Source organism: Epinephelus lanceolatus, chromosome 8 (genome assembly GCF_041903045.1).
Source record: "Epinephelus lanceolatus isolate andai-2023 chromosome 8, ASM4190304v1, whole genome shotgun sequence".
NCBI lineage: Eukaryota > Metazoa > Chordata > Actinopteri > Perciformes > Serranidae > Epinephelus > Epinephelus lanceolatus.
Genome location: NC_135741.1, coordinates 4,072,550 through 4,091,816, shown reverse-complemented (window position 1 = coordinate 4,091,816; position 19,267 = coordinate 4,072,550). Strand labels below are relative to the sequence as shown.

Here is a 19,267-nt window from a genome sequence, read left to right as displayed (position 1 = left end):
AACTTCTTTTTGGATTCGGCCATCTCAACTCACTACCAGCCTGTATTAGTAAGTGGTGCTATATTAGTGGGAGGAGACTGTGGGAATGAGAGGCTCTTGTTCACGCCACAACTCCACCAGATTATTCTCCTTTTACTATAAGAGAATGAAGACTTGTTCACATTCTTGTGCCATTTGCTGCTTCCTGTTTGGTGCTGGAGAGAGCGCAGCTATTGGTCATGATGTTCGTGTCATCAAATTTCAGTATTTGCATGAGCCACGACAAAAAAAACTTATGATAATATTAAACGTTTGATTTTGTCGGCAAGGCAAGATGAGAAAAAAACTGACGGTGAAGAGGAATGAAAACATGAGACAGCAGAAGAAAGAAGACAGGAAGGTAGAGGAGATAAAGATGGTCTATATGTGGCTGTGTGTTATCTGCATAAGACAGGCAGAATGGCTGGTGCAGATACAGAAAGACAGGAGGAGGAGAGGAAGAGGTGTGTGTGAACTGATGCTCCTCTGGTCCAAACAGATGGAACAGAAGAGGATGGAATTTAAGGACAGAGAGAGAGGAGAGATATTAAATATTAGTGAGCTTGAAAAAACAGGACAAGATGCAGAAACTTGTCATTTATAGGAAGGTGTAGCATTGTTAGTAAATCCTGAGAGAAACGCTCCTTCCTCAGATTCCAGTGAGATGTGTTTGATAACATCAGTGTTGGGTGGGTGCAGTCTGTGCTTGGTACACACCTGCTTCAGTTACGCTCTGATACACTGACACTGATAGCACAGTGTATTCACTGCCAAATGAATTCCAACCCCATTAAAACTTTATCTGCTCTTAATAGGTCACATTTTTTAAGCTGCTTTACCTTCTGAACTCACATTCACCTGACAACACCTCACAGTAATAAATGCACAGACTGGTGCTCTGTGAGTGCCTCGCTCAAAGGCATCTCAGCAGCCTTTAAAATCAGAACACTGTTACATGTTTAGCTGAAAGTTAGTACTGTAGTATGAGTATCTGTTAGCAAGATTTTTTTTACAATATCTTTTTTACATTTTCATATTAAATGCAGAACAAAGCAGCTCAGACATGACGAATTAAATGACTAGCTAAAAAGAAGAATAAAAAATAGTGGGCATTATATCGATCCCCAACCTTCATCACTTAGTCCCTCAACATGATCCGTCTCTTGCATGGAAGGAAGTTGCAGCAGAGTTGCTGCCAGGTGAGACACCTAGCAAACACACACACACACACACACACACACACACTGCAGTATATAGTGCCTGCAAAATTTTAGGTTATTTAACGATGTGAGCCTCTGTGTTGTGCTTCACAGTTGGAGAAGTAATAACCCGTGCAGCATCCTCATGCACTCAGTATGGGAAGCTGTTGCATCGTACATCATACCCTGTAGCACTTTTTAGATAGGAATTGTGCAAATTTGCAGGAAAGCCCAATCAGTGTTTTTTCAGCATTGGCAGTATAAAAACAAAATCGGGGAGTGCAGCAAAATGCCGCCTACCTACTTTTGTTTATACAGAATGCACCTTTTTCGGGGCAATGGGGGGCGTGAGCAAGTAACAAAACGTGTAGCTCAGCGTGTGACGTAAACAGTGACGTGGGAGGGAAGCCGCGGCTGGTCCAGATGACCACGCAAAGTTATTACTACTTTAACTGAAAGATCTGTACGTCTTCCGCCTTTGCGTTACCTTAAAATCACGTGTGGACAGTCCCTAATTAAACTCGATTTCTCACCCGAAGAGCCGATCTCCAGAGCTATGACTCACCAGGCAATATCTTTGTGGCCATTGTCTTTATAATGACGGGATTGTGAGTCACTAAGCTCAGGGTATTTCTCAACCTCAACAACAAGTCTCTCATCATCCGTTTTTTGTCACACGAGACATAAGCCCTTTTTATATAGGAATTGCGCAAATTTGCAGGAAAGCCCAATCAGTCTTCAGCTAAAAGATTGCTAAAATCTCACAGTCTGTTAGAGGCTTAAAGCATCATCATGTTTTGACACAAGTCAATATTGCATTTACTGTCAGAGCAGATGTTGTAAAGTAAGATTTCAGTAACGTCTGTTGTAACATCCAACATACTCATGAATTTCAGGTACATTTTATGAACCTAAAAATGTGAAGGTGTGTCAGATGTGTGCAGAGCAGTGGAACAAAACCACCTGCACATCACTGACAGTATGGCAACAACATCCAAAACACAAGTTTTTGATCTTTCAAAATAAGTTAAGTCCTGTGACGCCACTGCTTCTATCATTTCAACACGGATTTGTTGTTCACAATAAATGTTTCATTCTTGGGGGAAATAATAAGGTGATGTGTCGATGATGGGTTGACTGCGTCCTTTCAGATTTCAGTGTGTCAGGGACGCAGGACGTGTACCTAACATCATCACTGGAGGTGTCCACATATTTATGGCCAGATAACTATATCTAGACTTAAAGGAAAAGCTCAACATTATGTTAAATAAGCTAAATCGACTCTCTTGCCTAGAGTTAAATGCCAAAATCATTACCACTGTCATGTCTGTACATTAAAATGAAGCTAACATTAGCAGCTAATTAGCTTAGCTTAGCACAAAGACCAGATAAAAGGGAAGCAGTTAGCGCAAGTGTTCATTTTTAGCGTACAGACATGAGTGGTATCAGTGTATTTCCTGGAGATTTCCTTTAGGTGAAATTGGCAAACACGACTATTTTTTTCAGAGAGGAAAAAATGATATAGTTCACTCCAGAGAGAGAGAGAGAGGTAATTTAACGAGCCTCCCCCCCTCTGCAGGTTGAGACAGGTTAACTGACATTCCAATCTCTCCCTCCTCTCTTTCTCTTTCATTCAGCCAGAGGTAGGGGGGTTAGGTGTGTGTGTGTGTGTGTGTGTGTGTGTGTGTGTGCGTGTGTGGAGGGGTCTTCAACACACCCTCTGAGCCCTGTCGCTGACACACACACATGCACACACGCGCAAACACACACACACTTGTAAACCCTGGCCTGAGCCCACCTACATTCTTTCAAGACAAAACTGCAACCTGGTAACAGGAGACCCTCCCCCTCCTCTCGCTCGGTCTCTCTCCTCCTTTTAAGCCGTCTTCTTAGCGTCGATGCCACCCAGGAAACATTTTGCTGTGATGTAGGTTTTCAAACAGATAAAGTGTGCTGCTGCAACACTGACACCGCAGTAATGAAGCAACAAAATCGTCAAGTTAAATCAAAGTCTTGTGCAAAAAGGACCAAATCATCTTCCTGATATAGATTCTGGAGAGCTTAACAGTGTTTTTTAAATCGAGCTGTGCTGCAGTGAGAATGCTGCACTCATCTGGACACTGAACATGCAGGTTCAAGTGCACCAAAACCATCCATGCAATACATCTAGAGCTAATGACATATTTACTATAAATTACTTCATTTTTTGTTTTAACTAAACTATTCAGTCTTTAAAATGTAAAAAAAAAAAGTCAAAATTTTTTGTCACAGCTTGCTAGATGTCCTGTTTTGTCTAAACAACAGTGTACAACTCAAAGATATTCAGATTACCAAGATATAAAACAGAGAACATATGAAAATCCTCAAAATATTTGGTGTTTTTACTTTTCCTGTAATTCAGTACTCAACCACCGTAAAGTTAAGGGACTCTTAAGAGACAAATTTGAAAGAAAAAAAAAAGTAAAAATTAAAGCAGCAGATGTCGAGATACCGTCATTTTTAGCTCCTAGAATGCGTCACGATCCAGAAAATTGGTGGAGTGACCCTTTAATAACTGACAAATAATTACTCGATTTGGTGCGGAGAAATTTACTGTTGATCAACTAATCAATAAATCAAATCATTCCGACTGTTTATACATCTACCTGCTTTTAAAGATCAAAACTGAGAGACAATTCCTTGGCTCTTGGAAATTGAGAATATAAGAAAAAGAAGGTCTATGGGAGCGATCACACCGAGATGAAACACTAGAAACGTGATGCCAGTAAAACCATTGTCTTCCTATGATACAGCGCATCTGATCGGCGTTCAAGCGTCTTTTTAGACAGGCGTTTTGCATTTTTAGATGCGCGTAGACGCTGAAAAGTTAAAATATTTTCAACTTTTTGAGTGTCAGACGCCAGTAGATAGCGTGCATTGAATAAGCGCTTCCGCCGTTTCAAGCATCTTTGAAGCGTCCGCGTCTCTAGCGTCTCATTTCTGTGTGATCACCCCCCTAAATCCTCGGACCATGTTCGGCTTTCTTGCTTCGACTTTGTTTTTCTTCAACTTCTTTCCACCTCTGTAGCTGAATTATATTGAGTCAGGAATTAAAAAACAATTTATGTTAGAAATAAAATAAAAAACAGCCTGTAAAAAAATGTAAAAAATACAAATAAAGATTGCGATACTGAAGAGAACTGACTTGTTTTCACAGTCCCAAAAATACCACTGCAGGCAACCTGCACTGTTGTTATTCAGTTAACATCCACTAACTGCCAACATGTGACAATCTTTAAAACCTTTTTAATTATTCTTTTATTACTGCCACAAGGTAAACAGGACTATAAAACATTTACACACACACACACACACACACTCAGTGACAGTCACAGCTCCCTGCTTCTCTATTGAGACCTTTAACCACAGAGAGACAGAGGAAGGGAAGAAAGTAAAGAGTGAGGAGAAAAGGGACTATAGATGGGAGAGGGATGGGAAACTGAATGCCATGACAGAAAACACACTTGTCAAGGACACACACACACACACACACACACACACACACACACACACACGCACAGGATGTCTCAGCACTGCTGAATGAGGAGGGCACTCGAGCAGGAGAGCCCGGCACAAAAGAGAGGCATTCAGAAACATGAAAGGTTGTTCAAGAGCAACGTTCAGCAACACAAAAAGGTTAACTAGGAGCACAGGGAGTGAGGCTTTTCTCTAATGTGTACGCCTGAGTGTGTGTGTGCTTTACATCTATCTGTGAGTGTGTGTCATCCTGATGGATTCACTGCAACATCCAGCGAGAACAAACAGAAGCTCCTGCCAAGAGCAACATCTCTAAATCAACTCAGACCGAAGCGTTAACTGTTTGATTTCCCTTTTGGGTCGCTGAGCATCAGGAGGCTGAGTTATCACTGAGCTGCTGAACCAACCGCACACTGACAAATGACACACATAAATACACAGACAGTACACGTGTGTGTGTCAGTGCCTGTATTTGAATCTACCTGTCCGAGGTCCAGGGTGACGTTCACCTCGTTGTACTCGGTGCTGCGGGACAGAGGCGGGCTCTGCCACCATCGCTCCGTCCCGTCGATGGCGTTGGTGATGGGGTGGGCACGATCGCTGTCGCCCTGGCTGCAGATGTCACAGTACTGGCCCTGAGAGGACAGAGAGAGAAACTGGTTTAATCTTAAATTGAGAACAGCAGGTTTCAATTTTGTTGCCTCAACTTGCAACTCAGCCTCCGTTGGTTAGCTGTGCCATTTTGGTGGGAAGAGACTGTGAAAAGGACAAGTGAACCGTTTTAAAAAATTAAGATGTCTCACTAAAATAAGTGCCGGTTGTTGGATCAGATACACGCATAAGTAAACACTGACTCATGTTCACTCCTCAGCTCTACAAGCCAAACACACTGGCGGCAAACACCAGGCATCAAAAAGTATGTCCTTATTACTGTCAATGTACAACCCCACACCTGTGGTGGTGCACCAGCGTCCTGGACGCGCCAGTGTGCTGAACTTCACACCACTGTCCTATTTCCTGCCTCACCACCCCTGGAATTAAATGCATTTTTCCCTCCACTCACTCTCTGCTTGTCCATACCAGCTCCCGTAGCAGCTCTTTTTATCTGCTCCTGTGGCAGCTCAACTCCTCTCCTCACCGTTGATGTATAAAGAGAACTCTATAACCCCTTTTACACTGCCAGATTTTCCGTGAATGTTGGGCCGTTTTGCCGGCAAGCTGCGAGCATTTAGACACACAGAGCCGGATTGGCGAGTTGATCCGAGGTGCCCAATTTTCCGTCTCGTTGGGTAGACATATTGGCGGAACCTTTTTAGTTTAAACAGAACAAGGTGGCCCTCCGTCACGGGAGGAGCTGTTGATGACTTGTGGGAGGAGCTGTTGATGATGCTGCAGCTAGTAGCAAGAGGGAAACACAAACCTGACAGACACTGTAAAGATGAGCAACTGGGGAGACAAGGAATTGCGCGCCCTCCTTGTCCTCGTAAACGAAGAGGCCATTAATCGTCAGATGACGGGGACGGTGAAGGACGGGCCGACTTACGAGAGAATCACTGAAGGACTGACCAGCCGCGGCTTCCCTCCCATGTCACTGTTTACGTCACACGCTGAGCTACACGTTTTGTTCCTTGCTCACGCCCCCCATTGCCCCGAAAAAGGCTCTTTCTGTATAAACAAAAGTAGGTAGGCGGCATTTTGCTGCACTCCCTGATTTTGTTTTTATACTGCCAATGCTGAAAAAACACTGATTGGGCTTTCCTGCAAATTTGCACAACTCCTATCTAAAAAGGGCTTATGTCTCATGTGTGACCAAGAACGGATGAGGAGAGACTTGTTGACTTGTTGTTGAGGTTGAGAAATATCCTGAGCTTAATGACTCACAATCCCGTCATTATAAAGACAATGGCCACAAAGATATTGCCTGGTGAGTCATAGCTCTGGAGATCGGCTCTTCGGGTGAGAAATCGAGTTTAATTAGGGACTGTCCACACGTGATTTTAATGTAACGCAAAGGTGGAAGACGTACAGATCTTTCAGTTAAAGTAGTAATAACTTTGCGTGGTTATCTGTTGATGAGCTGCAGTGTGACACATCCGGCGTGTGCTAGGTGCCGGCACATGATGCATGCTACATAATACTCTGCAACGGCGCCAATGTTTCACTGTCGGTTTCACTGTCTTTTCCACAAGAAAAAAGAACCATGTTTGTGTGCCACCCCACAGTCCCCTCCATGTTGACTGTCCACCCTTTTTGCTGCGTCCTGTTTGGTGCTGGAGAGAGTGCAGCTATTGGTTGTTGAAAATGTTAACAACATGGAGCTTTGCTTTGCTAAACTTACAGTAATATCAGACGTGTCATTTTGCCAAATGTCAAGATGAGATAAAGGCTGACTTAAGACAGCAAGACAGTTTATGACCACCTCACACCAAAACACTGAGATTACAAGGGCGACGCCAACTGAGGTAAAACTTCATGATATTAATTTAGACATTTAAAACTCATCTGCAACAGTGAAATTGCGCTGTTTGGAAAAGTAGTTTGATGTAAGGCTGGCATAAACCTCAATGAAAAAGGCACTTTTTTAAAAATCACATTTTACCTTTTGTGTTTGCTTTAACTCACACATCTACTGGTTGTTGTGGGATTTGATCCTTCAAGTATTTTAATTACAGTCCAGCTTCTGTAAGCACCCAAAATGGCAGCACAATGTTTCAGAGTCTCAGTAAACTTCTATGAAGAGAAGAGATTTCTTTCACCATTGTTTGTCCCTGAAGCAACCTGGGTCAGGTTTCTTATATTCAAACAGAAAGGTGAAACCACTCAGGTTACTGTAACAGTGAGTCTCCAGCTTGTATTGTCATTCTGCAAGTAGGTCTTATTGTTTCATAACTGTCGTCTCTGTGCCTCAGACTGACTGTTTTTGCCAGTCTCTGGCTCATTTCTGAAATAGGCTTTGAACCGACCATCATCCAGATGAAGCTCGTGGACCAGCTGGTGGTTCTTCCTCTGTCATAGGGTCTCACATAACCATATGGATCTCTGCTTCCGTTTCCCTGTGACAATCGTTCTACTTGGCCTCTCATTCTCAATCGAAGCCAGAACAAGTCCCTCTGCTTGTCCATTTTTATGCAGATTTTAAGGGACACATCTGTGAGTTCACTTCACAGCAAAATAGTGGTTAAGCTAAGTACGACTGATTTGTTGGTTACCCAGCAACAACTTGAAAAAAAAAAGACGTTGCAATCTGCAAAAACGGCAGTGCAGCGCGCCTGTCTGATCGGGACCTGTTGGTGCTTTCACAAAATATTTACACAATAAGATTTTTAATAAATAATGTGGATACAGTGACTAAGTGGGTACAGGCAAATATGAGCCAGAACAGTCTGACAAGTTGGGAAAACATCATTTTACTATAATTCAGCCTTTGAAACCAGGAAAGACAACACTTGTGATATTACGATATCCAAAATCTTAGATGATACCGATACTACAGGTAGGTAAACATGTCCCACAATCCAAATCACTGTGGCATACTTTAATAATCTGTCTTACAGCAGAGGAGGCGTCCACTTCAAGTGTCGTCTTTCTAAAGCCTCTTCATTCTCAGCTAATCCAGTTTGGTTGTCTGAGCGTTTGACCCGATCACCGCTGGCTATGTAAGTGTTAGCATAAACTAAACAAGCTAGGACATGAACAAAAGCCCGAGTTAGGAGATGCTATCACTGCAGGTCACTGCAGGTCAGAGGTCACTGCTAACTATCTGACTCCACCCCGCCTGCACTTCCAAGAGATCACCTGTCAATCAACCTTTCAGCTTTGTGTGAAGCTTGTACAGCCTCAAATTAGTTATCTGTGTACTTAAAATGTTTGCTGCCCTGGACAAGAGATTAGTGAGGGACAACCTGTGTTCCTGTGGGCACATTGTTCATTGAGTGAACATAAGTAATTTCATATATTTTACTTACCAAAACTAGTGCATATATGCAGGTTTTTAAATGGGAAAACCCCAGAGATGTATATTAATAACTAGGCGTCATGAACGAGCCAAAAAACAGCTATAGTAAACGGTAGAAAGCAACATGGAGGCAAAAGAAAATGTTACAGTAGTTACTTCTTTTCTATGTCTCTACTTACTCACAATGTTCGGGTGCTGCTTAAACAGATAGGGACAGAGTTTTGTGGCTGCGAGTCATTACATCATACTGGAGAAGGGGGCAAAAATTAGTGCGTTCACTCAGTTTTAGTATTTCCATCACTGCCGATCGGAGCTGAAAGGAGGTTTAGGCCATGTTTACACGAAAACAATCCACTGAAAACAGAATCGTTTCTCAGTTTCATTTTGAAAGAAGCTCTGCGTTTAGATGACAACATTTTGATAACAATCGCCGTGCACACGGATCCGCAAAAATGACCAAAAATGCTGCAGTTTACATGCCAGGCCAGTAGTTGGCAGTGTGACGCTTACGCTTCCTTCTACAGAGCGGCGATGTATAAACAAACAAACGTCTGGACGGACGACGAGGTGGAGCTGCTACAATAAATCTACACTGTGATGGGGAAGTGTTGATAAATTCAAAAGTGCGAGCAGCACAAGCAGAGCTCAGGAGTCCGCCATTGTTGTTGTGATGGTCGACTTTCTCGCACATGCCTAGTGACTGGAAGCGTAATGCGCATGTGCGAAAAGTCTCAGTTTTCAGAGGAACGGCATATTGCAAATTTACATGACAACAGAGACGGTGCCGTTTCCAAAAAATTGCACTCTGGAACCCGTTTTCAAAACGTTGAGTTTTCAGGCACCCAAAATGCCGCCGCCATGTAAACGATCTAAAGTTTACTAAAGTTTACCGTTTTCAGTTGAAATTGTTGTCGTATACTGTGGAGTCATTTGTTCTGGGATCAAACACCAATTGTATCCTTTCATATTAAATACAGAAGCCAGATGTCAGTTGGGGTTAGTGGGTTTTTGTCCAGTGAGAGAGGGGCTTTATAGTGAGAATGACACATTTGAGGTCACAATGAATGAAATACGTCCCTCAGCAACACCTGTAGTTGTGTTTTTGTGATAAGTCAGACAATACTGTTTCTGTAAAAATTGTTGCAGGGTCTTACTTCTAACATCTTTTTTTAAAATGTAATTTCCACCTTTGTGCACTTCTGTGCCATCGCTCTTTGGCATCCTTCTTTCTTTACATATTTGCAGTTAACTAATTATCTCCTTCAATACTAATTGCTCTCATGTTGTCTGTAAATCTGAAACCACAGAGCAGTTCACAGCACCTTGGAAACATTGAAGACGGCAGGAAATCACCTCCAATCAGCAGCTGAATGCAGGAAAATAAAGGTAATGAACGGTCATCCTTCTTGGTTCAAAACAGTTGAAGTTCAAGGTTGTGTGCTTTGAAATAACTCACCAAATAAAAGCTGATTTCCCACCCTGGTATGTGACATCTTTAAAGAACAAGGCAGGTGCTCAGTGTAGTGAGATGTCAGTTCTGCCAGCCTGTCAAACTCTCTTTCACCCTGTCTCTCTCTCCCTCTCTCCATTTTCTTTCACAGCACACCTTCAGTCCTCTCTTGTCACTTCCTTTAAAAAGCAAGCATGTCAACAAAAAGGCCACCTGGAAATGAACAAGTCGAGCTCATTCTCCTCTCTCTTTGTGCGTTACACACTCTTTCATTCAGACATTTTTCATCTCTCTTCCCGTTTCTTTCTCTCCCTTAACCTTTAGGTGAATGAGCAGAACTCTGCAGCACTGCCCTGAGGACTTGGATTCCTCGCAGAGAAAGACAAAGTGTTGCTCAATCAACACCTGACACTCTATCTAATCAATCTTTTTTTTCTCTTAACAGCTTCTAAACTTCCTCGAAATCTCTTTCTCTCTTTCTACATCACATCTGTTTGTCTGTTTTCCCTCTCGAGGCCTTTGTTGCTCTCTGCGTCTCTCTCTCCTGCTTCCATCTTGAATATGTCTTCACCAAAATGAAAGCTGCACACACTGGGTTATATTCTGAGGTGAGAATGCAGTTGTTTTTACATCCAAAATTCCCAATGACACAAGCGTCCTGTCACCAGCCACTGTGACCAACCTCAACAACAGTCTCCTGCACATCAGCATCAAAATCACCGAAAACAAAGCCCGACTTCTTCACCACATCTACCCTCAATCAGAGGAGGAAATCTAGTTTACTGACATCTTGGGAGTTCTTCTAGGCAGTTAGGACCACTGAACATTCAACAGATATGACTGGTCCATGTCCATGACCTGAAAAACATTGAAGACCCCGAGACTGTTTTGGTGAGAGTTGCTGAGTGTTCTCGACAGCAATGTCTCTTTCCAGAAATCATGACCCGGTTACTGAAAATAATTCACAGACCTTGAGCAGTGTCATGTAGGAACTATTTTCTCTCTACTGAATGACCCACCAACCATATCACTGTGCAAAAGGAAACATGCATCTACTGCTAGCTCACGCAACGCAATTCATGTTTAGATCTCATGCTGTCACGAGCACAAGCCTCTTGTCCATGTGTAGATGCACGCTTCCTTCTGTGTGGTGACACCATTGACAGGCCTAGTTAGGTAGAAAGAAAACAGTTCGTACTAAGCTTGAGCAGTATCACAGTATTACGGTATTTCAATTCTGTCAAAAATACAGACACTCATCTTTCTATTAAATTCGAACAAAGAGGCTGTATTGATAATATAGTCTCCACTGGTGCAACAGGCAGCTGAGCTGACTGCGAGTGGTGGGGATAACGTTACAGGACTGTAAACAGCCATCAAGCAACTATGTTATGTGACACTCATGTAACATCGTTTCCAAGCTAACCACGCTAACGATGGGTCGGATATGTGCAACATTTTTGCCAACACTAGCCAGAGACTGTGTTGTATTAAGTTGCTGTGAGCTGTAAATTCACCACTGACGTGATCTCAGAGCCTTACGGGGTAAAGCCTCTCTTCCTACAGACAGCCTCTGTGTATGCAGCTGCCTGTACCAAAGAGAAGCGTGGAAGTGAAGAGTGCTCACTCTGCAGCAAAGTCAGGGGACCGAAACTTCCCAGAAGGACACTGCACACTGGACTAGCAACAACAAAAACAATTTTTAAAAAAAAAAAGACTCGTCAACTTGAAGCAATCTCAGTCGACTGTGGGGGTCTCTGACTGATGATTCGAATCTGAATTTCAGGAGGCAGCCCTAGAAAACAGGCATTATGGTATACCTTTCTTGACAGTTTGTAAGTTTGTATTTTCTATTTATTTGACTGAAAACGCTAAAAGCACTTGCAGAAAGTAGCAAATTAAAAAAAAGTAGATACTGTCCGAGCCTAGTTCTTACATGAAACTGCTCACAACAAGGTCTGTGGATTATCTTGAGTAATTGGTTAATGATTTCAGGAAAGAGACATTGCTGTTGAATTCTTCAAATGTTTTTTTCAGCGTTTTGAGCACCACAAGTCGAGTGCCACTTAGGCCATGTTTACACGAAAACGATCCGGTGAAAACAGAATCGTTTCTCATTTTCATTCCGCGTTCAGACGACGTTTTGATAACAATCGCTGTGCACGCGGATCCGCAAAAAACGCTGTAGTATACATGCCAGGCCAGTAGTTGGCGGTGTGACTTTGTAATGAAACAACACGTGCCTGCGCACATGCGCTTCCTTCTACAGAGCGGCGATGTATAAACAAACATATGGCAACCACACGACCATTTGTCTGGAGGGACGACGAGGTGGAGCTGCTACAGTAAATCTACACTGTGATGGGGAAGTGTTGATAAATTCAAAAGTGCGAGCAGCACAAGCAGAGCTCGGGAGTCCACCGTTGTTGCTGTGATGGTCGACTTTCTCGCACATGCCTAGTGACTGGAACCATGAAGTGCATGTGCCACAAGTCTCCGTTTTCAGAGGAACTGCATATTGCAAGTTTACATGACAAAGGAGACGATGCCGTTTCCAAAAAATTGCACTCTGGAACCCGTTTTCAAAACGTTGCGTTTTCCGGCACCCAAAACACCACTGTCGCATAAACCATCAGCCAAAACGCAACTAAATTTTACCGTTTTCGGTTGAAATCGTTGTTGTATAAACGAGACCTTAGTTGCATTATACTGGAGACATCTCTGTAGCTGACAACTCACACCAAAACAATCTAGACGGATTAACATCACTACAGGTAAGAGATTTTGAGTGAACTGTCCCTTTAAACTCTTTGTCTCCTTCACTCAGTCACTCCAGCCCTCCTCCTGCTGTTTTTAATTAATAAAAAAACTCTCACGTCTTGCTGTCAAATCAAAACAGGATTAACCTCAGCACAGAAGTGTGTGTGTTTTCTGGTCGTGTGTGTGTGTGTGTGTGTGTGTGTGTGTGTGTTGTCCAGGGGCTGCAGTAACCCAACAAGTGGGCCGAGCTACAATAGCCCAGCAAAGTGGGCTAAACCTCTTAGCCCGAACACATAATGCACCATTCCTTGAGCTAATGACCAGATTTCTTAGGTCCATTTTGGAGATTTCCTGAGCTAATTACGCACCAACATCACCACTTCAATCAAACTGGGCTGAGCACGCCAATCACAGAAAGAGGCTGAATGAAAACTTTGATGAGAGAATGTTTGGTCTAATCCTCAGTGTGGAGACGCTGAAGTGGGTCAAATGTGGTCGGGATCAAGTACTGCAGAGAATTTATCAGCAGAGGGTCAATTCACCAGCTAAACTGAAGATAATCACACAGAAGAAATACAGCATTACTTCTGTCTTCCTCCCATCTAAGGTGGAATATTTTGTGTACTTCTTAAGTTAAAGTTTAAGGAACAACTTGAAAGCTTGAGGGAATTTTGAAGCCCTCTCTCTGAAGCACCCAAACACCCTCGGGGCACATGTTTCTGCAGGTTTTGTTAGCTTCATTCTCAGCTTTTACAATCAAACAACACTTCAGACTCCCTGCTATTCGTTCTCCAATCTCCACCTCTGCTGATCAGCATCATATCTTTGTCTTCACACCTTATCTTTATATCTTCAGGTCTGATCTCTTTAGATTTCAGTCCAAGAGGCAAGCGTGTCAATTGCTCTGCAAACACCAAACATCAGCCAGGATTTAGAAATGACAGAATGTCTCTGTTGCTTTCTGTCTTGTGTGGAGGCGGCGCTCGAGGTCTTGATAATCTCGCGGTAACAGAGCGGATAAGCTCGGTCTGATTGGAGGACACGGGTCAGTCGCCGTGAGGAATGTGGGGAACAGGTGGGAGAGAGAGAAGGAGAGAAGGAGAAGGCAATAAGCCTGCGTGTTATCGCCCAGAGGGTTCCTTTAATTAATGGTTAACCCATGAAACTGCAATCACCCTTTGTGCGTTAACCAGTGGTACCTGGAGGCGTAAATATCAAACACACAATGGGCCTGTTGTCGCTTTTACAATCTCATCATCCCATTAAAAACTCGTCTATAAAAACACACGTAAATGTGGAAACCTGGTCGGTAGCTGAATTTCTGCGGAGTCCACTCTAAATGAAATGTTGCCTGTCCTTATATAAGTGGCCTGTGTTGAGTGTTGCCAAGTCCTACAAAGGAAGCAGTGCATGAAATAATGACTTGGCAGAGCAGTTGGAGATTCATGCACACTGCTGACCCCCTCTGTTCAACTCTCCACTCTGAATGCAGTGAAGTGTGTAGACTGGCATCTACAGAAGCTTGGTGATAAACAAACTCCTGAAAATCACCAGTAACATTAGCAGAAGTGATCGTGTGGTAGATTTTAAAAGGGTGCAATAAAATGTGAGGGTCACAGGGACACTTGAGAGGATGTAAATGTCATTACAGACCCTAAATCTGATACAATTAGGTCCTTAAAGTGGACTGAAGTAGAAATACTATGGCTGCAAATGCAATGATAGGTGGAGATCTTAAAGACAGGCTCATTAATGGTCTGCACAAATACTAAAGGAGTGTTTAATGCTGCCATACAGACATATTAAAGGAACATCAGTGAGTGTACACCCACTACTGAGCACCAGAGACACACTCAGAGCCTCTAGGAATATTTTAACAATGCAAAACATGCAACTGCACATGCTAAAATCACTGTAATACTCCTGCACCACAAACACACCTGGAGCACTAGAGAATCAGGGGAGCATGTAGGATGAAATGCAATTACCATCACTGTATGATAAGGAATATTTTGGGGGAATTTAAACTCAAATGAGTCACATACAGTTTAGGACTCACTTCTACGCAGCATCAGAAAGCATCAACAAAGTTTTGTCCTGCTCACCTGGATGGTCTGGCTCGGGTCTCCGGACACCGGGCCTCCGACCAGCTTGCAGTACAGGTCCTGCACGGTCCTGCCGGTGTCGTCCTCCCCGCAGGTCGCCGTGGCGGTGATCTTGGTGCCCTCGGCCAGGTTAAAGTAGGGCGGGTGCAGGCTGTATCCGTTCACCCCGTTGGTCGGCAGCTCCTGCGCCGACACCAAGTGACAGCAGGTCACAAACAGCGGCCACAGCAGCAGCGCCACCCGCGTCTGAGTGCGCCGAGCCGGGGAGAGCGGCGCAGCTCCGCTCGCCATCATCTCCACCTGTTCGCTCGATCCGCTCCGAGGGGAAAAAAAGTTTGAGGAATAAATCAGTCTGAGTAGAAGCAGAGATGGGCCGCTAACTCCGATGGGACAGGAGCATTTGGAGGGAAGAGTGTTGATAAGTGCAGAGGAAAGAGAGAGGAAGGAGTTAGTTTGTAGTCCTGGAAAGCGGAGCGTCGAGGTTTCTGTCCTCCCTCCCTTGCTCTCTCTGTGTCGCTCCAGCAGGCACCTACTCCAACTCAATCTGCAGTCACCCTTCCTCTCCCTCTCCCTCCTCCTCCTCCTCCCCCTCTGTTGGCCCGTCCCCGGTGGTTGGAGGAGGGCACAACTTCTACCAATGCCTGGTGTGTGAATGGTTCAGTGGTTACATCAAAAGTTACATCACATTATCTCAGTTCATTAACTGGCTCAAATAAGGCATCTTAACTAATTTGGCTCCACTGGTTATTTTGATATAATTTAATTCCTAAAGAGTTTGTGGTAATTAATTATTCCCTTTCCTCTTCCTCAGCATTCCCATTCTCTTTCAAATGTCCTTCTCCCTCGTTGTCTTCCGGCTTCTTTCCTTCCTTCGTCTCCTTTTTGTCTTTCCTTCTCTGCCTTTCCTTCCCTAACTCTCCTTCTTCCATCCATCCATAAACCCATCCATTTTCAGGTTCTGAGTCTGCCACGTGGACAACCGGTGGGATGCGCCCACTGGTAGGAGGCCCCCTGCAAGAATCGGCACCTTAACGTGGTGGAGGGGTTTGTGCGTCACCGTGATCCTGGGAGCTGCGTTGTCTGGGGCTTAATAGTGGTACCAAGTGGAGGGCCAAACGAAGAACGGTTAAAGAAGACCTTGATGAAACGGCACATTTGGGAAACGAGTACCTCACCCAGTATGGGGACAGGCCTAGGGGGTGGGGAGCTTGCCAGTGAGCTTATGGTGGCTGAGCATTGGCCATTAGGTGGGCTCAGCCCAAATGAATGATATGGAGCCGCCATCCTGTGGGCCCACCACTCACAAGGGCTGGCATCTGAGCCTGGTGCATTGTGTGCCGGGCAGCAGGCAGGGGCGAGACCCAAGCGTTTTGACCCCTGGTGGTGCAGGCTAACTCCCCATCTTTGTGGCATTAATTGCAATAAATACAGGGGGGGGGACGTCAACCCCAAATATGCTCAAAATATATTACCAACATTATATACTTAGAAAACAAATTACTCCCACAGACAACCAAGATAATCATTGGCAAATGCAGTTCAATAGTGTGGTGTTGCCGTACCCCATCAGAAGCTGTTGCTCGACTACTGCGGGTCAATACAACTTAAAACATTGTACGCTCTGTATTTTATTACTTTCAAATGTATTAAATGGTGGAGAATGTGTGTATAGCCCCATACTGCACTGCAAACCTGAATTATGCCGACATGACTCGGAGGAGCTGTATGTGAGAATGCAAATGTCCGAATCAGTTGAATCACACATTAAACAGATCTCACCCTGCCAGCTCCCGAATACAAAGTTCGTTTATTGTCCAATCGAGCTCACGTGAGAAGAGAGCGGGTAATTGTCCTGAGGTGACATTTATATCGTCTAACAAGGGTCATTTACACGTACACAGCAATGAAAATATCTAACTGGGGAGATGACGAGATTTAATCTAAAATAGCTGTCAAAATTAACACTGCTGTGAAGTTAAGGGGGGAATTCCCCCTCAGACCCCTCTGGAGGGTTGGGTCACAGAGGGTGTGGGTTGAAAATGCCCCCCCTCCTCCCCAATTGTTAAATAGGTGATTACGGCCCTGCCTCCTTTTCCTTATCTTTCCCTCCTTTCTTGCCTTGATCCATTCCTTTCTCCTACTGTTCTGTTTCCTTTCTTCTCCTTCCTACTGTTCCCTTCATCACACCATTTTCTTACTGTAAAATAAAGTATTTTTTCCCTTTGTCTCTTTTATTCTCTAATTAATTTGACATTCCTGCATCATGGCACCCACCAAGTGGCAAAACAACAAATGGGAATTCAAACCACACAAACACAGAGAGAATGGGCATGCAGACTGCCACTTAAACACACAAACAAACACACACACACAGACAGGTGTTCCTCAACAAACATGCAAACACACACACAGACGGCCACACACTCAGACCATGTAAGCACACAGGGAGAGGAAGCATAGCTAGGACTATAACCAAAAGGCCACAAGTACGTAACATAATGATAGATGTGTGTTTTCTGCACGCCAAAAGACAGATGGCAGTGTTTTGGGAAAAATACTGTGTGAGACAAATAACTTGCACACTTCCTTCTGCACAGAGCGGTGATTCGGTTGGTGGGGATAGTTCGGTAGAATGAAAATAGTTCCTACGTGAAACTGCTCATGACAAGGTCTGCGTATTATCATGAGTAACCGGGTCATGATTTCTGAAAAGAGACATTGCAATTTATTTTTTGGGCGCTTCCATTATACTGGAGAGAAGACAGACATCTGTACAGCCGATATCACCAACACTCTGAAACTCACGCAAAAACTAGCTCGATAAACAGCACTACAGGTGAGAGGAATGTATTTTTGATCTTGGTGGGCGGGGCTTAGCTGGAGGCAAAACAATTCCCCACTGACATTAGCTAGAGCTAGTTAGCAAGTTCTGTTGATGATGGGTGCTGCTTTCAGAAATACTCCTTTAAAGTGTTGCAGTGCACTCTGACACAAACTGGATCGTTCACAATTCGGAGCCGTTGGGTTATCCAGAGCGTCGCACTCTCAGAGTGGCAGAGCGCACTCTGGACACTCTGTCTGTGGAGACGGAGCAGCAGAGCGCCGAGCGGAGTGAATGTGTGATTAACTTAACCGTTGGTTCATTCATGTAGAAATATAACGCTGCGTTTCTTCCACCAACAGGGCTCTCATTTTAGTGTAGAGCGTCAGACTGAATTTACCAACGCACCATGTCAGGTCACTCACTCTCCGGGACCGCCAGTGTTACTGGAATAAGTAAACACTGACCAACGGGACCAGACTGGCCGACCCGTATGCTCTCACTCAGTGGATGGATGATGTCACAGGAAGCCAATCTTACAAAGGAGGACCACACTTGTTTGTTTTGCTATGGAAGCTAACGTTAGCTAATGTGCTAAAAAGTTAGCGTTGCAGAGAAATCCAATATTCCTCTTAATCCCTCCCCAGTTTCTGATGAGGTGGACATGATAACCCTTAATACACATAACTTTACTCATCCCTACAACAGGAAATACTTTTTCCCTAACCTGATATGAAGTGTGCGCTGCACATGTGAGCATTTTTGATGATGGCCTCCGTCCAGTCCTTTGGTCTTATCACATTTAACCATAGTTGTTTTTGTTGACGGGCAGTGGCGGCTGTTTTTGAGCCATGACTCCTTCTATTCTGGCTCCCAATAACACAACAAGACAAACACATTTTAACACTCCTATGGAGCCTACAGCTAATAAAATAAAAAATAAAAGGGTCTACAGGGGGAAACCTTTATGTACAGCAGCATTACACTTATCAATATTTTACCAGTTCTTTGGTTACGCTGACAGTTTCAGATTGTCAGCACCACAGCTACACAGCCAAAGATGTTTCAGATTGTGTATACAAATGTGTGGCTGTGTGTTTGTCTGCTTTAACTTCAGATAACAGTAGGCGGCCTGTCATTCTTCTTCTGTGTTTATAATCCGGCCTCCTCTCTCTCTGTAATCTCATCTCTCTCCCCAGGAGCTGTCAGACCGTCCCATACAGATTTTGTCCTCCTTCTCCTGCTGCTGCTGCTGGTCAGTGTGCAGCTCGATGTAAATGTGTCAGAGACAGAGAGAGACAGAGTCAGTGTGTCCACTCAGTATTCCATCTCCACACACTCTCTCTGAAACTCTTAATAGTTCATGTCACAGAAGAAAGGGCTCCGTCCTTCAGCTGAGAACAGAGTCCAGATTAATCTTCAGTTTGAATCCACTGAGAGCTG

The 19,267-nt window shown here is 44.0% G+C and overlaps 1 protein-coding gene across 2 annotated transcripts in view; it reads right to left on the bottom strand.

Annotated features, from left to right (window-relative positions):
• lama5 (laminin, alpha 5) overlaps positions 1-15,536 on the bottom strand; it is a 140,927-nt gene extending 125,391 nt beyond the window's left edge. For both annotated transcript variants that reach the window (XM_033629088.2, XM_033629089.2), the window contains exons 1-2: positions 15,004-15,536; positions 5,216-5,368 (exon numbers count right to left, since the gene is read on the bottom strand). In XM_033629088.2, the coding sequence (XP_033484979.2) occupies positions 5,216-5,368; positions 15,004-15,297 (447 nt within the window). In that variant the 5' untranslated portion in view covers positions 15,298-15,536. The remainder of the gene's footprint in view (positions 1-5,215; positions 5,369-15,003) is intronic.
• Positions 15,537-19,267: the final 3,731 nt, after the last annotated feature.